At 42.4% G+C, this 27,357-nt stretch overlaps 1 protein-coding gene across 3 annotated transcripts in view; it reads left to right on the top strand.

Moving 5' to 3' along the window:
• Positions 1–27,357, top strand: part of LOC138250083 (E3 SUMO-protein ligase RanBP2-like) — a 580,259-nt gene that overhangs the window by 31,062 nt on the left and 521,840 nt on the right. For all 3 annotated transcript variants that reach the window (XM_069204483.1, XM_069204484.1, XM_069204485.1), the window contains exons 4-8: positions 517–669; positions 1,320–1,550; positions 18,095–18,240; positions 19,402–19,594; positions 19,790–19,880. In XM_069204483.1, coding sequence (XP_069060584.1) covers positions 517–669; positions 1,320–1,550; positions 18,095–18,240; positions 19,402–19,594; positions 19,790–19,880 — 814 coding nt within the window. The remainder of the gene's footprint in view (positions 1–516; positions 670–1,319; positions 1,551–18,094; positions 18,241–19,401; positions 19,595–19,789; positions 19,881–27,357) is intronic.

Here is a 27,357-nt window from a genome sequence, read left to right as displayed (position 1 = left end):
ATAAATGGTACAAGTTACCAAGTTAGAAGGGAGAGAGCATAATCACTGGGGTCCTGGTTAGCAGGATCCCAGTGAACACAGTCAAACACACAGACAACAGACAGAAAAGGGGGTTAACCATGCCGAGAAAGAGGGTACTTCCCTAAAGGGGCACTTTTACATTGTGCATTGTGAGAGTATGTACTGGGGGAGGGAGAACATAATGAGGATCTCAAATTGTTACCAAGGTCATGTGTACTGACTTTTTGCAGTGTATTGTATTGCGCATGGTGGTCATATTTAAAGTTGATAAGGCCTTTAAAAAAATAAAAAATAAACTGTCTGTGATGCACAAGGACTCATCTCAGTTAGCTCAGAGGGCCAGAAGAAGTGTAGTTTGGAACTGTTATGCTCCATTGTTCATCATATGGCACAAAGCGTGTCTTAGCTCTTCTGTCAGCATCTCGCCTGTTAAACTACTGTAAAACCTATGCAGCTTTTATAGTAACCATATTTCACTGTTTTGGAAATGTGCAGTCTTCTGTAGAGTTGAACCCGACCCAGAAGGACCTTGTTCTAAAGATTGCAGAATTACTCTGTGACAAGAACGTTGATGATGGAAGAGCAGAGTATTGGGTTGAAAGAGCATCGAAACTCTTTCCGGGAAGCCCTGCTGTTTATAAACTGAAAGTAAGTACATTTCTTTGTCTCTTGGAAATTGTAATCTAACATTTATTTAAGTACATATTTGTTTACTATGCTATTGTTTTTAAGTAAATTAAAAAGGTTTTGCTAAAAGCATTTACAATTAGCTGTTTTACTTTTTTTATACATTAAATTATTGGTAATTGTGTAACTTTGGCCTATGTATTACTTTACCTGGTGTACCAAAATCCATTTTTTGTCTCTTATAATTTGCAAGGTAACAATGTTATCTTGTTTATCATGCTCTGAAGCCCAGATTTCCATTTCATCTGGCTTGATACTCTTAACATTTTCTCCTTGTTAATATTTGTATCTTTTCTTGCTTCTTCATAAGTTTTTGATTGTTATTCTGTGTAATTCCTTGCCTTCTAAATGGCCATCTGTAAATATAGTTGTGTCTTTACATTCTTCCTTTCCTAAGCTTAGTTAATTATATTAAGTTTCATTATAGATGCTGCCTGATGTCTGGCTTTAATACCATGCAATGTGTGCATACTAGAGTGAAACCAAAACACTTAATGAAAGACTATGACTTCCTATTGGTTTTAGAAACCATGAATCCATTGAACAGTTGCAAGACACTCCTGGTCAGACATTTTAGCTAATCCTTTCTACATTTACACATGTTTTGACAGGAAAAACTTCTGAATTTTAAAGGAGAAGTAGGTTGGAATCAGTTGTTTGACTTAATACAGTCAGAGCTGTGCACGCGGCCGGATGATGTCTACGTTAACATTCGATTGGTGGAGCTGTATCGGACAAATAAAAGAATGGAAGAAGCTGTCAATCATTGTCTCAATGCTGAGAAGAAAGGGGCCCTGCGTGCCAATTTGGAGTGGTGCACCTGTGTTGTGCATATACTGAAGGTAAGGACTGATGTTGTAAGTCTCTGTTTTTAAGACCATCTGCTGAGCTGTCTTCCGTGGAACACCACTCCCTTGAAAGGTGAGCTATATCCTCCATATTCCGTCAAATCTACACTGCGGAACCATTGTCTGGAACGTGATGTATAGTGTAATATATTGTTGTTAATCTAGTATGAACAATTTGAGTAGGCTCACTAATTTCATTGCTGATAAATGAAATCTTAAGTAAAATAATGAAATCAGGCAAGGGTATGATATTGTAGTGCAGTCCTAGAGTTCCAGAATTATTTACGTTGTAAGATCTAAAAAAGATATGGCACTGCTCAGTTCATTGGAGATCTAAGATTGTTTGCTTCTAGAAGAAACATTGGAAAAGTCAATCGATTTCGCCTTTGCAAAGTCTGTTGGTTTTGTCAATGTTTTTCCACATGTTGCACTGCTGTTTAGCTGCGGTGCACCATGACTTGTATAAAAAAAAAAAAGGGGGTATGACGAAGCAAAAAAAAAAAGCAATATGACCCAACCAGCATTGACCGCTTCATATTGTGTTTTTTTTCTTTTTACTTTAAGCCATGTTGCATAGCAACTGAACTGCTGTGTAACATGTAAAAATTGACAAAGCCAATAAATTTCATATAGGCAAAACCTATTGGTTTGCCAATGCTTGTTTATCTTTTATGGCGAGCCTGCTCGTGTGGGTCAAGACACGGAATCGGAAGAAAAGAATGGCGTTGCAGTTCCTAGCCTTCCTAATCCTCGAGCCATACCTGACCACCCTAATCACCACTTCTCACTGAAACAGACATCAAGAGGTGGCGTGGTGATGGGAGGTAAACTAATGAGCCTCTGAGCAGGGCTTATGTAAACGCTGCAATACCTTTGTGTCAAATTCAGGCTATATGAACCTATAATAAAAAAGAATGGGTTGAAAAAGAAGGCGGGGGGGGGTTCACCAAAAAGTAAAAAATAAAGACAAAAAAGTATCTGCAGGAGCCTGTAGTGGAAGGACCCTGGCCACCAGAAGTAGTCTTGATCCGGGCTCCAGGGCACGATAAAGACTTGCAGCCCAGGAGGAAGCGGAGGAAAGGAGGTGCTGACCAAGAGGAAGCAAGGTAAGTGAAGTGACATATGAGCCATATGGGAGCCAGCCAGTGGTAAGTAAAGTGGCGTGGGAGAGCCAGCCAATGGTAAGTAATGGGTGGATTTGAAGCCCCTTTCAAGATTTTTATTTTTTATTTTTAGATATATATATGTTCGATGGCATGTGTAGCTGCAGATACACATGCTTTGCACATCCCGCCATCTAGTGTTGGGCTCGGAGTGTTACAAGTTGTTTTTCTTCGAAGAAGTCTTTTCGAGTCACGAGATCGAGGGACTCCTCCCCTTTCGGCTCCATTGTGCATGGGCGTCGACTCCATCTTAGATTGTTTTCTTTCCGCCATCGGGTTCGGACGTGTTCCTTTTCGCTCCGCGCTTCGGTTCGGAAAGTTAGTGAAAAACTCGGAAAATTCGGTATTGTTTGTGTTCGGTATAGGGTTAGCTACAACAGATCGACACTGAATTCGGAAGAGCTCCGGCGGCCCTTTGGGGTTTTCGATTCCCCGTCGGCCCGACCGCATGCGTCTTCAAGGCTAATGGAACGGACCCCATTCCGCTTCTGCCCCGAATTTCACAACAAGTATCCTTATACAGATCAGCACTTGGTCTGTAATTTGTGTTTGTCGCCAGAACACAAAGAGGATACCTGTGAGGCCTGTCGAGCATTTCGGTCCAGAAAGACTTTAAGGGACCGAAGAGCAAGAAGATTACAGATGGCGTCGGTGCCGACAGGACAAAAACACATGGAGGAAGAAGAGGAAGCCTTCTCCATCGAGGATTCGGACTCTGAAGAGGTCGATCCTGAACAGACGCCGAAAACCGCGAGTAAGACGTCGATACACAAGACTCACGTAAAGACCAGTAAAGCCCAGGGGACGCCACCGCCAACAGGCCATGGCTAACCCGAAAAATAGGTGACCGGGCATCGGCACCAAAAAAGGGCATGCATGTGTCGAAGTCATCCGAGTCCGGTCGAGATACTGGCACAGAGCACACTCGACACCGGGTCAGAGCAATCTCGGCACCGAGAGAGCAGCACCGAACCAAGTCGGCACTGAGAAATCTGTATGCCGAAGAGCAAAAAAGTGTCGTCGGAACTGAAAAAGGCAGCCGAAAAGGTTTCGATACCGAAACATCTGGCCTCGGAACCGAAATCAAGTTCCTACACAGAGGAACAAGGCCTGTCCTCACAAATGCAAACACATAGATTTGGACAGGAACTGGAGACAATGGAGCCAGACTACACCCAAAGAAGGCTCCACATCCAAAAAGAAACAGGGAAGATCAGCACTCTCCCTCCGATTCGAATGAAACGCAAACTTGCCTTCCAAGAGAAAGACAAGCCGCCACAGGCAAAGGTGGCTAAACAAGTAACCCCGCCACCGTCTCCACAACGCTCTCCGCAACCATCACCGGTAGCCACTCCACCAATGATGCAATCCCCAACTCATACAGGGATGAGTCCGGATGATCCAGACGCGTGGGATCTTTATGATGCGCCAGTGTCAGATAACAGTCCTGACTGTTATCCAGCTAGACTGTCACCACCAGAAGATAGTACAGCCTACGCACAAGTGGTGTCAAGGGCAGCGGCGTTTCATAATGTCAGCCTGCATGCAGAGCCAATTGAAGACGACTTTCTATTTAATACACTGTCGTCCACACACAGCCAGTACCAGAGTCTCCCCATGCTACCTGGAATGCTAAAACACTCCAAACAAGTGTTTGAGGAGCCTGTAAAAGGAAGGGCCATTACTCCAAGAGTGGAGAAAAAATATAAACCGCCACCAACAGACCCCGTGTACATCACACAACAGTTAACACCGGACTCAGTGGTAGTGGGGGCAGCTCGCAAGAGGGCGAACTCACACACTTCAGGAGATGCACCACCTCCAGACAAAGAGTCGTAAGTTCGACGGGTCAGGGAAAAGGGTGGCGGCACAGGCAGCAAACCAGTGGCGTATTGCCAACTCACAGGTTTTGTTGGCCAGATACGATAGGGCTCATTGGGACGAAATGCAACACTTTATAGAACATTTGCCCAAGGAGTTCCAAAAGAGAGCACAGCAAGTGGTGGAAGAAGGACAATGGATGCAGCAGACACAGCTGCTAGAACTGTAAACACAGCAGTGACAATAAGGAGACATGCATGGCTGCGTACATCAGGATTCAAGCCGGAAATACAACAAGCCGTGCTGAATATGCCATTTAACGGACAGCAGTTGTTTGGGCCGGAGGTGGACACTGCCATCGAAAAACTTAAAAAGGACACTGATACGGCCAAAGCCATGGGCGCACTCTACTCCCCACAGAGCAGAGGCACATTTCGTAAAACACAGTTTTGAGGGGAGTTTCGAGGACAAAGCAAGGAACCCACAACCTCACAAACAAGGCCCACTTATCAGAGCCAATATCAACGGGGATGTTTTCGGGGACAATATACAGGGGGACAATTCCAAAAAAGTAGAGGGAAGTTCCAAAGTCCCAAAACTCCACAAAACAAGCAGTGACTTAGACATTACAAATCCCCAACACATAACACCTGTGGGGGGAGGCTAACCAAGTTCTACAAACAATGGGAGGAAATAACAACAGATACTTGGGTCCTAGCAATTATCCAGCATGGTTATTGCATAGAATTTCTCAAATTCCCTCCAAATGTCGCACCGAAAACACACTATGTCAAAACAACACATGGATCTTCTACAACTGGAGGTCCAAGCGTTGTTACAAAAAGATGCAATAGAAATAGTACCAATTCATCAGAGAGGAACAGGAGTTTACTCGCTGTACTTTCTCATACCCAAAAAGGACAAAACTCTAAGACCTATATTAGATCTCAGAACACTAAATATCTACATCAAATCAGATCACTTTCACAAGGTGACATTACAGGACGTAATCCCATTGCTCAAACAAGACTATGACAACACTAGACCTAAAGGATGCATACTTCCATATACCAATACATCCTTCACACAGAAAGTACTTAAGGTTTGTATTCCAAGGGGTACATTACCAATTCAAAGTGTTGCCATTCGGGATAACAACTGCACCAAGAGTTTTTACAAAATGCCTGGCAGTAGTAGCTGCTCATATCAGAAGGCAGCAAATACATGTGTTCCCGTACCTAGACGATTGGTTAATCAAAACCAACACGCAAAAACGGTGTTCACAACACACAAAATATGTCATAGAAACACTCCACAAACTAGGTTTCTCACTCAACTACACAAAGTCACACCTTCAGCCGTGTCAAACACAGCAATACTTAGGGGCGACAATCAACACAACAAAAGGGATTGCCACTCCAAGTCCACAAAGAGTACAGGCTTTTCACAATGTAATACAGGCCATGTATCCAAAATAAAAGATACAAGTCAAGATGGTGATGAAACTACTAGGCATGATGTCCTCATGCACAGCCATTGTCCCAAACGCAAGATTGCACAGTCGGCCCTTACAACAGTGCCTAGCATCACAATGGTCACAGGCACAGGGTCAACTTCTAGATCTAGTGTTGATAGACCGCCAAACATACACCTCGCTTCAATGGTGGAACAATATAAATTTAAACCAAGGGCGGCCTTTCCAAGACCCAGTGCCTCAATACGTAATAACGACAGATGCCTCCATGATAGGGTGGGGAGCACACCTCAACCAACACAGCATCCAGGGACAATGGGACACTCAGCAAAGACAGTTTCACATAAATCACTTAGAACTACTGGCAGTATTTCTAGCACTGAAAGCATTTCAACCTATAATAAGCCACAAACACATTCTTGTCAAAACAGACAACATGACAACGATGTATTATCTGAACAAACAGGGAGGAACACCCTCGACACAGTTGTGTCTCCTGGCACAGAGAATATGGCATTGGGCGATTCACAACCACATTCGCCTAATAGCACAGTTTATTCCAGGGATTCAGAATCAGTTAGCAGACCATCTCCTCTCTCTGGATCACAAACAGATCCACGAAGGGGAGATTCACCCCCAAATACTAAACACGTACTTCCAAAAATGGGGAACACCACAAATAGACCTATTTGCAACAAAAGAAAACGCAAAATGCCAAAACTTTGCATCCAGATACCCACAGGAGCAGTCTCAGGGCAATGCGTTATGGATGAGTTGGTCAGGGATATTTGCGTACGCTTTCCCCCCCCCTCTCACACTCCTTCCATATCTGGTAAACAAATTGAGTCAAAACAAGCTCAAACTCAAACTAATAGCACCAACTTGGGCAAGACAACCTTGGTATACAACACTACTAGACCTCTCAGTAGTGCCTCATGTCAAACTACCAAACAGACCAGATCTGTTAACTCAACACAAACAACAGATCAGACACCCAAATCCAGCATCGCTGAATCTAGCAATTTGGCTCCTGAAATCTTAAAATTCTGACATTTGGACCTCAACAGGAATGTATGGAGGTCATAAAACAAGCTAGGAAACCAACCACAAGACATTGCTATGCAAATAAGTGGAAAAGATTTGTTTATTACTGCCATAATAAACAAATTCAACCCTTACACGCATCTGCCAAAGACATCGTCAGTTACCTACTGCACTTACAAAAGTCAAAGCTAGCTTTTTCATCCATTAAAATACATCTCACCGCAATTTCAGCTTATCTGCAAATTACGCACTCAACATCACTATTTAGGATCCCAGTCATAAAGGCTTTTATGGAAGGTCTGAAGAGAATTATCCCACCAAGGACGCCGCCAGTTCCTTCGTGGAACCTTAACATTGTTTTAACACGGCTCATGGGTCCACCGTTTGAACCCATGCACTCATGTGAGATACAATACTTAACATGGAAAGTAGCTTTTCTAATTGCCATCACATCTCTAAGAAGAGTAAGTGAGATACAAGCATTTACCATACAAAAACCCTTTATTCAGATACACAAGCATAAAGTAGTTTTACGAACAAATCCTAAGTTCTTACCAAAAGTCATATCACCGTTCCACTTGAATCAAACAGTAGAGCTACCAGTGTTCTTTCCAGAGCCAGATTCTGTAGCTGAAAGAGCACTACATACATTAGACATCAAAAGAGCGTTAACGTACTACATTGACAGAACAAAACAAATTCGGAAAACAAAACAATTGTTTGTTGCTTTCCAAAAACCTCATACAAGGAACCCAATATCCAAACAAGGCATTGCTAGATGGATAGTTAAATGCATTCAAACCTGTTATCTCAAAGCAAAAAGAGAACTGCCTATAACACCAAAGGCACACTCAACTAGAAAGAAAGGTGCTACCATGGCCTTTCTAGGAAACATTCCAATGACTGAAATATGTAAGGCAGCCACATGGTCTACGCCGCATACATTTACCAAGCACTACTGCGTGGATGTGTTAACAGCACAACAAGCCACAGTAGGACAAGCAGTACTACGACCTTTGTTTCAAACAACTTCAACTCCTACAGGCTGAACCACCGCTTTTGGGGAAATAACGGCTTACTAGTCTATGCAAAGCATGTGTATCTGCAGCTACACATGCCATTGAACGGAAAATGTCACTTACCCAGTGTACATGTGTTCGTGGCATGAGATGCTGCAGATTCACATGCGCCCGCCCGCCTCCCCGGGAGCCTGTAGCCGTTTGAAGTTCATCTTGAACATTTGTAAATAGATCGCTTTAAACCACATTATGTACATACATATTTACTCCATTGCATGGGCACTATTACTATAATACACAACTCCTACCTCACCCTCTGCGGGGAAAACAATCTAAGATGGAGTGGACGCCCATGTGCAATGGAGCCGAAAGGGGAGGAGTCCCTCGATCTCGTGACTCGAAAAGACTTCTTCGAAGAAAAACAACTTGTAACACTCCGAGCCCAACACTAGATGGCAGGATGTGCAAAGCATGTGAATCTGCAGCGTCTCATGGCACGAACAGATGTACACTGGGCAAGTGACATTTTCCATATATATATATATATATATATATATATATATATATATAAAAGAGATTTTGCTACCACAGCACAACCTCTGTGCTGGCAAAACCTAAATATGTCTGTTGTAGCTGGTTATCCTTAGTTTCATCCAAGATCTTTACTTCTCTGGAATATTTCCCCAGTTTATACTATAAGTGTAGGCTTCCAGCCTGTATCCATTCGACATAAGTTCTATTTGCAGCTTGATTGATACTAGTCTGTTATAATTTCTACTGCCAAAACATGTTGGTAATTTTTGTGGTTCTCCAGTTTGGAATTTAGAGCTTTACCAGTTGCTGAATAGGATTGCTGACACTATTTGAGATATGTGAATTAACCAAAACAGGGAAATAGTTTTTTTCTAGATTTCTAATTGAATAATAATTGAGGTAAGCTGAATCACAATCTCTGAACAGTTAAACGGTTTGAGCACTTTCCTATTCTATCTCACACTGCACAGAAGAATATTTGGTATCCCTCACTCTTAATCTTAACCTTGTCTGCTTTTGGCAATTTTTTTGTGATGTCCTTAGAGGTTTAGACATTTGTCAAATGCTCTTTTTATGCAATGAATCTGAAGACATTTGACTTACTTGAATTCGAGCATTAGTGGGTAACTAGATGACTACATGTCACATGGGACACTGCCCTGCTGTGGTCTTCAGTGTAACAAAGTATTTTCCGAGAGCAGTAGTCATGGAACACATCAGGTGAGCAAATGTTTTATTCAGAAATTTGCAGGCAAGTCAAGAAAGTAAAAGACACTATACAAATCCTTTCTTGAGGAGTTAAGTAAAAGGATTTCAAGAAGACGTAGAGGTACTGGATGCCACCCAGAAGGCACAGGGACATTAATGACAAGAGAAATGTTCAATCATTCCATTCTTTGTAAAATTCTCTCAGCAGACCCAATTCATACGTTCCCACATTCGGAACCATAGAGAAATCTTATGCCTGTTTTTAAAGGTGATTCAGCAATCAGTTTTGGGGTGCCTCTACATAGCATATGCTTCTGTCTGCAAATTGTTCAAAGTAAGTCACTGAGTAAAGTTCATGTTTTCCAGTGTGTGATCTTGAGAAAGCTCAGACATCTGGATATAAAATGTTCTAGCTATCTTAAATTACATTTTGAATTCTGTTGACACTGAGAATTGAATTACGCAAGCTGTGTTCATTTTTGTTTTCTAAAAGTTGCCAATAGTAACAACTCAACTACATTTTCCTATGAATCTCAGAAAATGTGTAATTCATAGCAAAGAACCAATTTCTGTGCATATACTCCTTTATAATCCTCCAAGTGGACCTTCTCCCATTTTCTTCATGTGGCATCAGCCTCTCCACTCGTACGCTGCTTCCTTATTCCTGCTTCTCCTTTGCGCCTGCTTCACAGACTACATCCCCTTAGTGATTTAAAATACATTTCCAAAATTTTCATGCAGGTAATATCCTCCAAATCAGATTAGCAGTATTACTGGAGAAGCAAATTCTGTAGACCTCTTACTTAATGTTTAGCAAGCAACACTTGTATGGTATTCATAAACTAAGAGATCATTCACTGTTGTCATGTTTCTGTCTGATGGGATAATCTTGGCCTGTGTCCTTAGGAGAACTTAAATTTTATACTAGCTCGCTTCAGAAGTATCTAGAGCCAGACTCCTCTCAACAGTCTATATTCTATGGGATGCCCCCTGCCCCCTACCTCCCTGTAACACAAGCCAGCCAAAATGTGACCTACCGATATGGCTGATCGGTCAGTGTTGACTGAGATGCAGTTCTCACCCTTTAAGGTCACTTCACACAGGAAATTCAGTATCAGGATAGAACCCGACGCTTTGGGATCCAGACCCCCGTTCCATAACCAGAGGGAACATCTTCTCCAAACCAATTTGTACCTCTTGACCGCACTATAGGCCCAAGCTCTTCTGATGAGTTTTTCAGCTTATACAGAAAGACCTGGAACTGTACAATGTTCCCTGTAACCTTCCAGGCCACAAGGTGGAGAGAACCATCAGTTAGACGTCTGTAGAAGGAACCTCTTAGGTTCCTCAGCAGCTTTAGACCATGGAGGAGATAGTTTGGTAAATTCCAGGAAAGTTCCATGACAACTGGAAACCATACTTGAGATCTTCAGATGGGGTTGATGAGAATCAAGTCCACCCCTTGTCTCCAAACTTGCACCACTATACTTGCAGCCATGGTGATGGGTGAGAATGCGTATTCGTTCTCAGTACTCCAGTCTTGGAGAAAAGCATCTAGTCTCCATATTAATTAAAGATACATATTGCATATGTTTTTATAGGATGAGTTCAGGTACACAAGCACCTGTTTGGTTACAGAGGGTAAATATGCCCATATGGTGTCCCTATCAAAACAGCACACTTGATGTAAACCCTCTTGGAGGTGTTATTGTGGGATGGACCAGGCTAAATCTGCTATCCTGGCACTGCTCCAGTCGGTTCCCACTCAGATTCTATGCAGGAATCTCCACATGGAACATGACCTGCTTCACACTGGTGTAAAGCAAAGAGTCCTGAAGTGGGATAGAGCGTGAGGAGCTCACATGGGCCTCACTCTGCTCTGTCTTCGGTGGGCAGGCCACCAGAAAGACTGCTTTTTAGGATTCCTAGAAAGGAAATGTTAGCTGCTGTTCCACCTTTTCGCACACACATGAAATGTTCCAAGGACCATAGATCATCAATATGCAGAGCAATAAAACACACGTTAAACAATGTAGTGAAAAATATGAACCCAGAAAGGCAAAGCAGTACTTGTACTCTGCTAGAAGGAGAGGCATGTACTTAAAATATTGCATAGAAGTACTTGAAATGTGATTGGTGCTTTGCTACAGACTACAATTTCTAGAGTTTTGTAGGGCATGTAGTATTTTTGGTGACTAGTTACTACTGTCTGGTTTCGGAAATAATGTGTAGATGGAGGACTGTAGGTAAGTGCCACTGTTGGCATAGGTAAATCACCCCACTAGCAGGCCTTACAGCCCCAGGGCAGGGTGCACTATAACACAGGTGAGGGCATAGCTGCCTGAGCAATATGCCCCTCCAGTGTCTAAGTCCATTCTTAGACATTGAAAGTGCAGTGTAGCCATATTAAGTATATGGTCTGGGAGGTTGTCATTATGAACCCCACAGCACCTTAATGGCTTCACTGAATACTGGGAAGTTTGGTATCAAACTTCTCAACACAGTAAACCGACACTGATGCCAGTGTGGGATTTATTGAAAAATGCACACAGAGGGCATCTTAGAGATGCCCCCTATATGTTAGCCAAACCGCTAGTGTAAGACTGACCGGTTTGTGCCAGCCTGCCACTTTCAGACAAGTTTCTGACCACATGGAGTGAGTGCCTTTGTGCACTCTCTGGTCCGAAACAAAGCCCATCCTGGGTGGCGGTGCTTCACACCTCCCCCTGCAGGAACTGTAACACCTGGCAGTGAGCATCAAAGGCTCAAGCCTCAGGTTACAGTGCCCCAGGGCACTCCAGCTAGTGGAGATGCCTCCACCCCCACCCCCGACAAAGCCCCACTTTTGGCAGCAAGTCCGGTGGGAAAATTAGGGAAAACAGGGAGGAGCGACTACCCCCAGCCAGGACCACCTCGAAGGTGTCAAGAGCTTAGGTGACCCCCCTCATTTCCTGCAGAATCCTCCATCTTGGTTTGGAGGACAGGGACCAGTAGGGTTAGGAATGTGGCCCCCCTCCCCAAATGGAGTGGGCACAAAGAGGGTGTAGCCACCCTCAGGGACAGTAGCCATTGGCTATTGCCCTCTGACCCCTAAAACACCCCTAAATGAAGGATTTGAGGGCCTCCCTGAACCCAGCTCACCAGATTCCTGGTGACCTACAAGAAGAAGGACTGCTAAGCTGAAACCCACAGCAGAGAAGAAGGAAGACAACTGCTTTGGCCCCAGCCCTATCGGCCTGTCTCCTGTTTCAAAAAACCTGCAAAAAGACCAGTGACAAATCCAGTGGGCCCAGCGACCTCTGCCAACTCAAGAGGACTGACCTGCACCCAAAAGGACCAAGAACTCCTGAGGACAGCGGCTCTGTCTAAAGAAACTTACAACCAAGGACTCCCACCTCGCTCCGGATGCGTGAGTCTTGACCCTTGTGCACCCGACGCCCACGGCCCGTGTCCAAGTGGTCCAACCAGCAAGTGAGGGTTCACAGGCGATTTCGAGGAAGTGCCCATCCTGGGTTGACCCCTTTACCCCTCCATGACGACGTCTGCAGAGGGAATCCTGAAGGCCCCCCTGACCACAAAGATCCAGAGGAAGATATCCGACGCCTAAGAACAACTGCACCCACAGCCCCCAGGCCTAGGAGAAACCAACCCCTGGTGCCCCAATGTTCAGCAGGCGGCCCACCTCCCTGTCCAACCGGTGGTGTGCCCGAGACACCAAGGATCCTCACCTGCAGCCTCTAAGTGACCCCAGGGTCTCCTCATAGATCAGCATTGGTCTGGAGTTAAGTAATTGAGAGTGTGTGTGAGTCTTCTGTTTTCTGTGTCTGTACAACAAATGCTTTGCTCTAACCTCTGATAAGCCTAACTACTTGACCACACTACCACAAAAGAGAGCATTAGTATTATGTACTTTGGCCTCTGTTAAGCCTCTGGGGAACCCCTGGACTCTGTGCACACACTATATCTCACTTTGATATAGTACATACAGAGCCAGCTTCCTACAAGGACCTACTCCTGTTCTCTTGTATTGACAAAAAGTTGCAATAGTGCTAGATAAGACTGCCAGAACCTTTAATCTGTGTGGATCATAGCTAGCAAAACATTGCCCTTTAAGTCGAAAGACAATTTGTGCTTTTCACTTTTAAAGGCAGCATGGAGCTTATGTAAAAGTCGGGCATTGCAAAAGTATGAAAGTTGAATGCAGACATTCTCGCTGTCCTGATGTGGCATTCTCCAAGGGTGTACACCAAGTTAGCTTTATTGATCAATAGAAATATGAGCATTTCCCTTGGCTAGCCTGTGTCCTTCAGCCATGGCACATAGCACATAAATCTCTACCACGCAGCTAATGTGTCTATGGCCATGGGACTCTCTCAATGCAGACCCATTACAATTCATCACAAATCACATTGAATATTATTCTGCTTACTTCGCTGACAAATTGAGGCTGTACTGCCACCTAAGTCCCTCCCTTACTGAAACTACAAGACTTGATCTTTGTACCAAAAACACAAATGTTGGTGGGAGGAATGCTTGAAACCAGTGGCAATCGATCTGGGTAGCGTTCCAATCTGTCATTATTCATCTACTCTGCCGCATGATACTGAGGCATAAAGTCTGCACAGTCTTCTATAGTTGAGCCCTTTACATCTATGATCAGTGGAAATACATTTGTTTTCTGTGTGTTGGTTTCTTGTATGTGCCGCAGAGAATGTTAAGTCAATAGGACTCCACAGTGTGTGCCATACTGAAGCTAATGATCCCATTTGTGGAAGGCTGCCTGTGCTAATTTTGCTATTTGTGCCTGCACATATGCACTCTCCTGGTCCCTTCACAAAACCAGTTATTTCTATGTATGAATACAGCTAGCCCATATGCCTTTTGATATGGCTGTACTTCCCCTGCCAGAGTGAAATCTTCCCCTTTCATTAAGCTGTTTTCATATGCATCTCTTGGGGGAGATGGACTCCTGTATAAGAGCCATCCAACCTTCACCCTTCACTGTGGCCAACCCAAACCTTTCTCAAGAGGGGCAGCCTTACTGCAATACCTGGCTAGGATGTGATCAGACATGATTGTGCTCCTTCAAGGATTGAGGCTCCCTTGGATTCAAATGTTGCGGATCACCTAAATAGCCAGGCCATCTGGAGAAGATAAGTAATTGCCTTCTGAGGTGGTGCTTTGTCTAGCATTTCAGTTTCACAAATGAGAGGTCTTATGCATATGTGCAGGAGAGAAGAAGACCAAGATCCAGGGTTGAGAGTTGCTAAGTCACCACGGTCCTTCTAGGCTGGGACTATATTTGTGGTAAATCTGTGAACCTGCCTTACTAGTGCTTTGCAGTGTAGAAAAGCTGTACTGTGCCTGCAAAGAGAAGTCAAAAAGAGTAAGGCACAGCTGATTGGAAGGAAAAGAGTACTCGGCAGACAGAGACTTCCTAGAATCCACAAGATCACTTGTGCCAGCTGTCCAGGAGAAGCAATACTAAACGTTAACAGTATCTGCATATGGCTCCTGGATTTGGACTCCAGTGATTGTGCCCACTGACCCCTGGGCTATGTGACAGCTCACCTTATCTCCGCACCTTATTTGACACCATGTGAGGCTCCAAAAGGAAACTATAGTTACTGGTTTTGAAGAGTGAACATTTTGATTTGGTACTGTGTCCTTTGGTCATTTTTGAGTGTCATACGCATTGCACCAGGCACATGATGGGACCTGCATTTGAAAGAAAAAACTGCCTGTCATAATTAACGGGGCAGTAAATTGTGGCTTTGAAGTGGACTTAAAACTTCCGGACAGACTTTTGTGTAGAACGGAGCAAGAAACCTTGATTCTCAACATATTCACCAGCTTTTGTTTGTCTTGCCTTTGATTTTTTGCTGACGAACACTGTACATTTGACAATAGCGAGTAAAATGCACAGCTGTGAAAATCTAACCTTTAGCGCAGAGCTCATGCATGAAGCCAGATTATGTGGATAGTAGAACCCTTCTAAAGCCACAGAGTTGTTTTTCAAATGGGCCTGATATTTCTGTGCTAGTACTTTGTGACCGCTTAATTCTGGACAGTATTTAGTGCAGCCAAAATTTTCCTTGTTGAATAACATTGTCTCTAGAGCTGAATTATTTGAGATTGGTTCAGAAACTGCAGAGCATGATCTGTATCTGTGTATAGAGACTCTTAATTGCCTGTAATGGTACTGTTTGAGTCATGTGTGGCTGTAGATACACCTGCTTTCATACTTCTGCCATCTAGTTTTGGGTCCGAATGTGTGCAAGTTGTTTTTCTTCTAAGAAGTATTTTGAGTAACGAGGTAGTGAATCCGCCTCTCTCTGATCATGGGCATGGATTCCATTGTTAGATTTCTTTCTTTCAGGTGTCTGGTTCGGACGTGTGTGCTTATGCTCCGATTCCAGACCGTTATGGTGCTCTTTTCGGTTTGTGCTTCACTTTGGTCGGTATTGTTTTGATCACTCTCTTATTCTGCGTATCGAGGAACAACTACATCGAATATCTGGCTGATGCGCTTCAACCGTGACCCCTTGGGGCCTCACCCTCCAGGGACTCTTCCTAAGTACACTTTTCCAGACAACTGAACACCCACAGGCTAGCCACTGCTTCTAAGGCAGACTGCTTTACTGTATATGTAAAATGTGTATCTACAACCACACATACCTCGAACGGAATATGCTCATTACCATGTAAGCATCTGTTCATGGCATGTATTGCTGTAGATTCACATTCACCCACCATCCACCCCAGACACCTGTGTCCGTTGCAGTTTTCTACTTTATAGTCACATCAGTATCTCATTACTTACACTTACTCTACACTCTATTCTCACCCACCTGTGGGAAAACGTTTTAACAACAGTTGATGCCCATGCGCATTATCGCTGAGATGAGGAGTCACTCTTCCTCATGACTCAAATTACTCCTTTGAAGAAAAAACAACTTGCACACATCTGGATCGAACACTAGATGGCAGGAGTATGCAAAGCCTGTGAATCTACAGCACTACATGCCAGAAGTAGATGCTTACAGGCTAAGTAACATATTCCTTTCTTTCCAAAAGCAATGGACTATGTTCCCTGTCTGTATAATCTTTTGAGTGTCTCCTGTCACCATCCCTTGGAGTAAGTCTAGACCCTGCTACCCTGAGATATCCAAGTGCCAAAAGGAAGCACTTGGCCATCAACATTGAGGGCAAAAGTAATGCAGCCTTCACCCACCAGTGGTAAATAACATTAGTTATTGTTGAAGATCAGTAACTTCTGATCCCCTGGGACCCCAAGAAAGAAGCCATTTATGTGCCCATCATGGATAAGTTGCAGTGCTGTTGATTTACCTAAGTTTTAAATGATGTTCGAATCCCACTAAAACCTGCTACTACTATGGCAGTCTTACATACCTACACCATGTTCCATTCTCAGCTACCTTAGTTTTGCATTTTGTAGTTGGCATGCTGCATTTGTTTTCTCAGTTGAGATGGAAGTATTGGGACTGAGGTATATATCAGATGGAAGCAGTGAGATAGTGAGGCCCCTATTTAAACATAATGGGTGATTATTGTTTGTTCAGCACACTCTGAGGTCAGAAGTTGAATTCTGTACCTGGTTACAGTAGCAGCCTTTCTGGGAGCAATAGTAAGTATGGCACGCATCTTGCTAATGTTTGTAAAAAAGCCTGAACTCTTCAAAAGCCACTGTCAAAGCTCTTTGTATAATTCAAGGACAACTAGGTGAAGCCATGCAACAGTAAGGCTCATAATTGACTTCCAATCCGCCCACCACATATGTCAAATACATAGCTTTTTTTCTCATTGTAATTGGGCAAGTAATACTAACAAAAAAAGGAAGTTACAGAAACGGAAAACTCAGCAAAGCTTTCCTCTTGGATTTATTTAGTGGTGTTTCCAGATCAGAGACATCAGCACTCTTGCTGAAAAGAAACTTCTTTTAGTTCTGTAGTTCTGTTCCTTTTTAATTTTGAAGAGCTTGAACGCAAAGATGCCATTATTTCATTTACGTTGTTCCAGACTGCAAAGAAGGCCTGGGTTAAAGCAAAAAAATGATATTAAAATTCTTACTTTTTCATTTTGTACCTTTTTCAAAATGCGCATACTAGAAATGCAAATAGTTTTTATTAAATGCCCAAAACGTTTTTGTTTATAACTTCTGCAAGTAGTGATTACAATTCTTCCTTAAAGGAACATTCAGTGTAGGAGCCAGTGTGCTCAATCCCAGGAAGCAGTTTTCCATAGCGTATTTTTCATTGCACTAGTTCAACATTCAGGATGGTGCTGGAGAATGAAATTGAGGCAAATATCAGAGTCTAGCGTCTGAAATCAATGAAGCCTCAATAAAACATTCTCAAAGTAGGAGCCATAACCATGGCGAACTGCAAAAAAATGTACTGCAACGAAGAACATAAAAGAAGGTTATGTATAAAGAAGGTTGGATGTAGCTTGGGTGAGGAGAGAAGACAGGAGGCCAGAGAACTCGGGCGGGTGTGTGACAGAATATGCATGAAAGTGCGATTCCTGATTATTTTCTGTCATGTTTATAATGAATAGAATAATCTGATCTGCTTTGCCCTATATCTTTAACCCCACCCTAACGAGCTGTACTTTGGCTGCTGCCTTGAAATGGTGATGTAAGTAGGTATTCTCCCTCCCGCGCCCACACAGACCCACACACCCCTGTTGCTACAGATCTTATTTTTATTCCGTTTTTTTTGTAAAGAATGCTCACTTGAAAACTATTTGTTTCAGGAATATCTGAAATCCTTTCAAGGAACTGGGCCTGATAAAAGGCTGTGGAGATTACTCAATAAGGAACTGCTTCTGGCTCATTGCAATCTCATGTTGCTGTCTCTTTCAAGTAAAGATGTACAAGAATGTAGAAAAGTGTTCCAAAGGTATGTGGTCACACTTGCAATTGGTATCTTTTTAATTAACTTTGTTGTCTATTGCCCATTTTACCACTGTTGTGGCTTTGTTTAACACCGATGTGCCCTTACATTGCAAAAAATGCAATAGATGCAGTTCAGTCTTAAGACGTTTCTAGTGTAAAGCGTGCTACTTGCAGCTCAACTTTGTGGCTAAGAATGCCATGTTCTGTTAGTGAGTGATTCCAACATTTGCCCCCTCCTTCCACTTGAGCCGAATGCACAATTGTGGCAGATGCAAGTCTCCAGGGATCTTATTGGAACATAGAGTTCCAGTCCTTTCCACTAATTCCCCTAAATGTGACTGTAATCTTACTGATTGGGCAAAGCTGTCCTCGTCTTCCAAACAGAATCTTGAGTTCATTTTGTTGTGTATTAACACCTGCAGCAACTACTCTGGTAGAGAAGAATAATACCAAAGTGGAACTCTTCTACATGCCAACATTTTTTGTAACTGGAAAGTGGGGAATTAAAAAAAAATTGGTTAATTTTTTTCCTTATAGACTTATATTGAAACAAAGGCAATTAGTTTTATACTGGAGACACCTAAAATAAAGCCATTTTTGACTTAAAAAATGAGATGTCTCCTGCCAGAATTTGGTCTAGTTCCACTCCACATATGCACTATTATAAATGTGCTTGATACACAAACAGTTTTATTTTGGTATCTGATATTTGACAGATTTGAACAGTAAATAGAATGTGCACACTGCCCCTGGAATGCTGTGGTTGGTCAGCTAGTCAGAAAGTTTAGAATGCCTGTGTTAACGCCCCTTGGTTGCCTGTACTCTAAGCCTTACTCGATTCTTTAGATGAACAGAGCAGGGACTTGGAGTGGGCTGGCACAGTGGTTAAAGAGTGGCTACTTCTTGGATTCACAGGATGGGTGACCTTTTCGATGCATGTTGATAATCTTTTGTCATGCTACTGGGCATTAATGGATGGTAGGTGTCCTTTCTTCTCATTACATTTTCCATGTTGTTCAGGCTCATGACCATGAGGGTAAGCCATTAATAGCTTTTAGTAACTTCAACAGAGGGGGTAAATAGATTGCAATTAGGTTATGAGGTATCACCTGGAACACTTATTAGAACACCAAATGGTCTGACTCTGCTGACGTTTTTTTTTCAGTTTTGATCAAACTCTGCAAGCTATAAAGCAGTATGCTACTGGCACTGATGATCTGTCCATTATGTTCCTGGAAATGAGAGGTCAGTTCTACATGCACGCTGGAACATTACTGTTGAAAATGGCACAGAACAGTGAGGCACATTGGAGAGCAGTAGCTGAACCCGCTGCTTTATGCTATCTTATTGCTTTCCAGGTAAGAATTTTTTATTTTTTTTATTTTTTTAAATGTCCTGCATCCTGTTTGATATTTGACAGTCATGAAGTTACTTTACTTATTATTTGATTACAGATGGCATTGTTTATTATGCTATTAAGAACTGTAACCCTCTTTGTCAACCTTGTTGTCTTGAAGCAACATTATGTTTCTAATTTCTGATCTCTTTATTAGGTCCCCAAACCAAAAATGAAATCTATAAAAGGTTCTGAAAATGGACAAGATTTGTTGGAAATGCTAGCTTGTGATCGTCAAAGCCAGTCAGGTAATATAAAACATGTTGATTTCCGCAATGTGTTTGATACCTTTCACCAGACAGCGGGTAACCAAAGTTTTAGAAAATGCTGTACACACAGTGCAAGAGAACCGTTCCAGGTTTCGGAAGGTGATGCCTTGCAGTAAGTGTAGAGTATCCACAAAGTGTCTTTGTTTTGTTGGAACAAAACCTTGTTTTGGAGGGCGTAAAATATTTTGAAGGACTCTCAGAAAAAGCTTGTAAGCAGCTGTTAAAGATTAATCTCTGTCTCATGGATTTTATGACATTAGCAAGCATCCACTACAACACAGTGCCTTTACCGTGCATTGCTTTTACAATGCAGACTTTTACCACACATACACCTTTACAACGCTTACACCTCTACCACACAAGTATATATAAGGAAAGTGAAATTTTATATATAATTTCTTTTAATTGGGGCCCCCCATCAACCTACATCTGTTTAACACCCAATTCCCTCACCCGTCCCTAGGTCCTAAAACACCCTTCCCATTCATTTACCTTATCCATCCATAAACCCTACAATCACCCTCACTATCTTATTTCCTTACCCACCCCATAACTCCAAAAACACCTTTACTACCCTTTGCCCTTACTCACCCCTAAAATCCCAAAACATTCTTATCACCCTTTACCCTTACCCTTTCCTAAACCCCAAAAAAACCCTTACCAACCAATACCCTTACTCACCCCTAAACCCCCTTACCATCCTTATCCCTTGCCCACCCCTAAACCCTAGAGATAAATATATTTATCATCTTGTTAAATGTAGGACAAGCACAGACACTGAACTCCGTCCTGTACCAGGTGCAACTTTCAAAAGATGATTGTTGCTTAGACTGTGACCCTATCCTGCCCCTTCTCTGGACTTTATAGATGAAGAGGTGCTAATGCAGCACAGTTATTTTTTGCTTCCTGTGATCTTGCCAGAAAAGCTCTGGTTTAGGGGCTGTGCTGAGACCATAGTGTTAATCAGAGCCAGTGCATAGCTGTCGATAAGACACTGGATGCTACCCGCTCTTCTGGTAAGCTCTGTGTATATAATAAAAATTGTGTGCCACTGCAAAAATCACCAGAGTTAAGGACAAGCTTACAAAGTATTTCAAGTAATTGGGTAGTCTGCTTAATCTGGATTTATACCTGGAAGTTATGTGCTACTTGATCACAGTCTGTTTGTGTTGGTTTTATTAATGGTACAGATAAAGACTTGCATTTTTAGTGTTTTACTTGTGCTTGTGGAGTTAGGAGTAAAATAGTCTCCTAATGGCATATTCCAAAAAATTAATTGTCTGCTGACCGAGTGTTTTCAGATGGGTGCAAAATCAGAAATCTATCTTGAATCTGTAACTTCTTTCCTTCAATCCTTTTTTTGTAAAGTGTTGTTTTTTGTACTACAGTGTTTAAATAGGCCCTTAGTAGACCATGAAATCAGGTCAAAATAAAGGATTTCCTCAGTCTTAGAAAATCATATTTTTATGAATGCTCAATACTTTCCTGTGTGCACATCCTATGAACCTTAGTATGTCCAGACTCTTTTCCAACAGACGTTTAAGTAGCATCAGAGGCACTGGGTGAACCTTAAAAAACTATTTAACCCAAACCTAGCCATCATAACTGCTGCAACGGGTAACACTGTATGAAGGACTTTATACTTAAAAATGTGTTCAAGAATCTTGCATCATGTACATGGAGAGACCTTCTAATTACATTGAAAAGTTCTTGAAGTGCTGGCATAATTAGTGTGTGGAAGGTTTTACTCAAGATGTTCCACAATACTGGCTGTTACATTGCAGCTGCATCAGTTAGGTTGTACTTGCAAATGTGGTTCACTCTGCCTTTAAATAGACTGACTGATGTTTGCCAGGGCTTCAGGCAGATGACATTAAATGACAAAGTAGGAACTGAGACTGCAGGGTGCACACACATTAAAGCACCATCTCATTTATAGATGGACAGCTACTTTTTCTGCTACTCTTACTCTTTATTGCCTGGATCCTCGGTATGGAGTTTTCTTTGAGGTGGCTGTTGGGTATTACTAAGCTGCAACAAATTACTTCTAAGTTACAAGTGTAATTATAGTTTGTATATTTGGAGTCAAAGTGTTTTAGAGAATTTTTATATATTGTAAGAATCAATTATTAATCTTTAATAACCAATAAAGATGTATAGAAGCATAAAGTATGTCCAGAATCTGCCCCTACACTGCTCGTCTCTGCTTTACAGAATGAAAAAATACTTGTAGAAGCCAATCCTCAGTCGATTCATTCTGGGAATATTTTGTAAATAGGTTAAAAAGTATTCACATTCCTACTCTAACAGTTTCCCACTTCTATCAGTTCCAAGTGCTTACTGCTATCATTCTACTCTGAAACACTTTATTGAATACTCTGTCTCAGTACAATGCTTAAGTCTACTCTGCAGGGGAATAAATAACTATCTCATACTCAACCCAAGAGCCAGGCAGGTTACACGGAGGAGGTGATAGTCATTATGGCGTCTCAGGGGTCTCAACTATGGTTCAGCTCATCAACTCCCCTCCGCTTTATTTTCTTCATCTTCTACTCTTTCCCTCGGACTCCTTTTTACACGTTGTTAATCATTACGATGATTAACATTTTAAAAGTTTTCTTGAGATGTTGCAGTCTTCACAAACTGAAGGGAATGGATACATGTCCTTCTTTTCCCGTACATATTTAGTTTCTGCAAAAACAATATTGCATACAAAAGTATAATTTCTAGTGTCCTTTCCCATCATTTTCACAACATTAGGTCATTCATACAAAATATATTGATTATTTTTCTATGCACATCAGCTCATTAGGTGGTTCATCATAAAAGATTCCATCTGTTTGTGTTGCGTTTGAAAACTACAGATTTATGTCGTGGACATTTCTTGAAATTAAATGGTGACTGGAATCAAGAAAAGTTCATTCTCCGCCCTCCCCAAGATCAGGGAAATTATCTCAGCTTTATTTAGTTCTTGCAGAGGTATATCTTGGATGGTAGTGAGAGGTACGAGAACCACCCTGGAATCCTTGTGGTGTACTGTTCAGGATTGGCCACATGGTGCAATTTGACGTTATCAGTTGAAGCTAATCTCGTCTTTAGAAGCAAGTAGCGGTGGTAGAATAACAGTTCTGGTACCGTGTATTTCCAAAACTGGAACCGGTCCTCAGTATGATGGACCAGACTCCTTCTTCACAGGTATCTTTTCATGAACCAGATCCCAGACTTTGGCAATCCAACCTGCAGATGGTGGCAAATACCTCATTCCCAAGGTGGAGGCATATGCTGATGAGTTTTCATCCCAGAACTGTTTTAATTCCTGCAAAACAGTGACCTGTTAATTTATGTCGAATGGTGTTTCTGCCGCCACTGCACAGGGCAATCAAGATCTGGGAAATGCACGTCTATACCAAACAGGACTTCATGAAGGGTACCCTCCACCCCCTCCAAAGACCTTCTGGGCAGATTATTTAGTCATTTCTGGACTCCATGCAGGAGATGGCGCCAACTATGACCTAAACATAATATTCTAGCTGTTAAGGATTGCTTTAAGTCTTGGTTCTTCCGCTCCACAATAAAATTTCCCTTGGGATGATAGGGAGACAATAAATGTACCCTATTACCCATTGTTGCCATGGTGTCCCTGAATGCTCTGGAGGCAAAGGTAAGGCCGTGGACCGAATGAAATGCTGTGAATGCATATGTCCTGCGAATCTTTTATAATAGTTCGAGCATCAGCCAAGCATTGTGGCCAAACCCACAGAAATCTGGAGCATAAGTCAACAGCTACTAGAAGGCATTTTTTTGCACTGTCTGGTGTCAAGGGACCACAATGGTAAAAATATACACATTGCAATGGTTTGTTGGAAATTAAGAGGGGTGTCTGTGGTGGGCGTTTCACGGTGGACCCTTTTATTTGCTGGTAGATGTCACAACAAAGGAGATACTGCTTAGTCTGTTTATATAGACCTAGCCACCAATATCGTGATTGCAATATTGAAATTGTAGCTGCCACACCAGCATGGGCAGAATCAACATCCTCCTGCGCTGCTTTCACCATCGCAGGTCTTCGTTCTTTATTGGGGAGTGTTCGAACTCCACACCTGGTATTGTTACTTGTGTGTCAAACAAATCTGCCATCCGGTAGGAATATTTAGCTGTATATGCTTTAGGAAAAGGTGTGCTGTCAACCGAAGCTGCCACGGCTGCCAGTGTTTCATCATCCACTTTTAGTTTAGAACGAGTTACTGCAGCAACAGAAGCCATAGCTACTGCTGATTTGGAAGCTTCATCAGCCAGTGTATTGCCTTCAACGTGTATTCCAACACGCTGATGTCCAAGTGTGTGTTCAACATGGACATTGGGTAGTTTTTCCTTCAGATCCGCTACCTTCCGTCATAGAAATCTGTGTTTAATGGTGTTACCTTTTGAATCTCTGATCCCATTTTGGGGCCAGTAATGCAGATATTCATTGAATGACTGGATGTAATATTATGAATCACAGACAATCAGCGTTGTCTATTCCGGATCCGTGTGTTCCAGTGCCATCACCAGAGCCTTGAGCTCTGCAAGTTGTGCAGAACAATCACCTAGAGTCTGCGTATAAATATCTTCTGGATGAAACTTGCCATCCTTCATGGAACCACTCGTGACTGCGCAAGCCGTGGAGTATTGGTGTTTTGTTCCTGTCGCTGGTTGAGCTGAACCATCAGTGTAGAAAATGTTATGATATTGTTCGATAAGCAATGTATTTGCTGGAACTGGATACTCTGATTCATATTGTAAGAATTCCTGGGTATGTGATTTGTAGTCAGGCTTAATCAACATCAGTGGCTGTCGGAGACGTTGCCCATTGTATCCAACGTGGATGTAGTGCTTTACCATTTGGAACACTTGCTTTAGTAACAGCCCCAAGGGCTGGAATCGGGGATACGACAATGATACGCTTCCCCTGGGCAAGAGGTCTCTCTTTAAGGACTGCCATCTGGACAGCAGTGAGAATGTTCTCAGTGGGAGCAAAGCGTTGTTCAGCTGTGGTATAAGTGTGATTTATATGCAGTTGGGACGGTGTCACCCTCATAAAATGTCAAAGGTGATACCAATGTCACCAGCAATTATTCTGATGACCAAATGTTTTTTATTGTCTCTTGTATGCAAGTGTGTTGCTTCAAGCATGTCTTTTTGCAAAGCTATTAGGATGCATGTGTGTTCGACTGTCCAAAATTTACCAGTAAAATCCGGACATATTAAGTCATACAATGGTTTGATACGTTGTGCACAATCCAGAATATATGTTCTGCCAAAATTTAAGAAGCCCAATACTGACTGGAGCTTCTTTATCATTTTTGGAGGTTGTAGTTGTGCGCATTGTTCTAAATATTGGGGTGACAGGCTCCTGCCTTCATCCGACAATTCATATCCCAGAAATAGGACACTAAGAAAAGCAATTTTCTTTTTTTTTTTTAAAGTTAAATTTGCAGCTAATTTAGGCAGATCCTACAACAATGAGGGCTACTCATCTTAAATGTTGCATGAGGTCTTCGTCTGTGAGATATAGGCCATCCACATATGACAACGCCTCAGGGTCGATGTTGTGTAAGATTGATGTTACATGACCTGAGAACAGTCCTGGGCTCTTCTTGTACCCCTGTGGGAGTTGGCAAACTTTTTTCTGGGAACCAAGGGCACTAAAACTTGTTAGGTCCCTACTTTCAGGCACTATTTTTTTGTCAGAAAAAACAGATGGATATATCCAGGGTCGTCTTGTATTTTCTGCTCACTATATTGTTCATAAGTGCTCTGCTATGTGCATTTTGTATTGCAAATGTTTGTGTGTGACTACTTAACTCCTTCGCTGCCAGGCCTTTTCCCCCCCTCCTGTGCCAGGCCTTTTTTTGCCTATTTGAGGCAGTTCGCGCTTAGGCCCTCATAACTTTTTGTCCACATAAGCTAACCAAGCCAAATTTGCATCCTTTTTTTCCAACATCCTAGGGATTCTAGAGGTACCCAGACTTTGTGGGTTCCCTTGAAGGAGGCCAAGAAATTGGCCAAAATACAGTGAAAATTTCGTTTTTTTCAAAAAAATTGGAAAAAGTGGCTGCAGAAGAAGGCTTGTGGATTTCCCCCTGAAAATGGCATCAACAAAGGGTTTGCAGTGCTAAACTCAGCAGCTTCCTAGCTTTCAGGAACAGGCAGACTTGAATCAGAAAACCCAATTTTTCAACACCATTTTGGCATTTTACTGGGCATACCCCATTTTTGCAATTTTTTGTGCTTTCAGCCTCCTTCCAGTCAGTGACAGGAATGGGCATGAAACCAATGCTGGATCCCAGAAACCTAAACATTTCTGAAAAGTAGACAAAATTCTGAATTCAGCAAGGGGTCATTTGTGTAGATCCTACAAGGGTTTCCTACAGAAAATAACAGCTGAAAAAGAAACATATTGAAATTGAGGTGAAAAAACCATCAATTTTTCTCTACGTTTTACTCTGTAACTTTTCCCTGCAATGTCAGATTATCGAAAGCAATATACCGTTACGTTTGCTGGACTCCTCTGGTTGCGGGGATATATAGGGCTTGTAGGTTCATCAAGAACCCGAGGAACCCAGAGCCAATAAATGAGCTGCACCCTGCAGTGCGTTTTCATTCTATACCGGGTATACAGCAATTCATTTGCTGAAATATAAAAAGTAAAAAATTGCTATCAAGAAAACCTTTGCATTTCCAAAAAGGGCACAAGATAAGGTGTTGAGGAGCAGTGGTTATTTGCACATCTCTGAATTCCGGGGTGACCATATTAGCATGTGAATTACAGGGAATTTCTCAAATAGATGTCTTTTTTACACACTCTCCTATATTTGGAAGGAAAAAATGTCGAGAAAGACAAGGGGCAATAGCACTTGTTTTGCTAATCTATGTTCCCCCAAGTCTCCCGATAAAAATGATACCTCACTTGTGTGGGTAGGCCTAGCGCCCGCGACAGGAAACGCCCCAGAACGCAACGTGGATACATCCCATTTTTTTTTAAAGAAAACAGGTGTTTTTTGCGAAGTGCCTACCTGCAGATTTTGGCCTCTAGCTCAGCAGGCACCTAGGGAAACCTACCAAACCTGTGCATTTCTGAAAACTAGAGACCTAGGGGAATCCAAGGAGGGGTGACTTGCGGGGCTCGGACCAGGTTCTGTTACTCAGAATCCTTTGCAAACCTCAAAATTTGGCTAAAAAAAACACATGTTCCTCACATTTCTGTGGCAGAAAGTTCTGGAATCTGAGAGGAGCCACAAATTTCCTTCCACCCAGAGTTCCCCCAAGTCTCCCGATAAAAATTATACCTCACTTGTGTGGGTAGGCCTAGCGCCCGCGACAGAAAACACCCCAAAGCGCAACGTGGACACATCCAACATTTTGGAAGAAAACAGAGGTGTTTTTTGCGAAGTGCCTACCTGTAGATTTTGGCCTC

The sequence above is a fragment of the Pleurodeles waltl genome, chromosome 8 (genome assembly GCF_031143425.1).
Source record: "Pleurodeles waltl isolate 20211129_DDA chromosome 8, aPleWal1.hap1.20221129, whole genome shotgun sequence".
Lineage (NCBI taxonomy): Eukaryota > Metazoa > Chordata > Amphibia > Caudata > Salamandridae > Pleurodeles > Pleurodeles waltl.
Note: the sequence above shows the minus strand (reverse complement) of the source record. Positions and strands in the feature narration are given on the sequence as shown.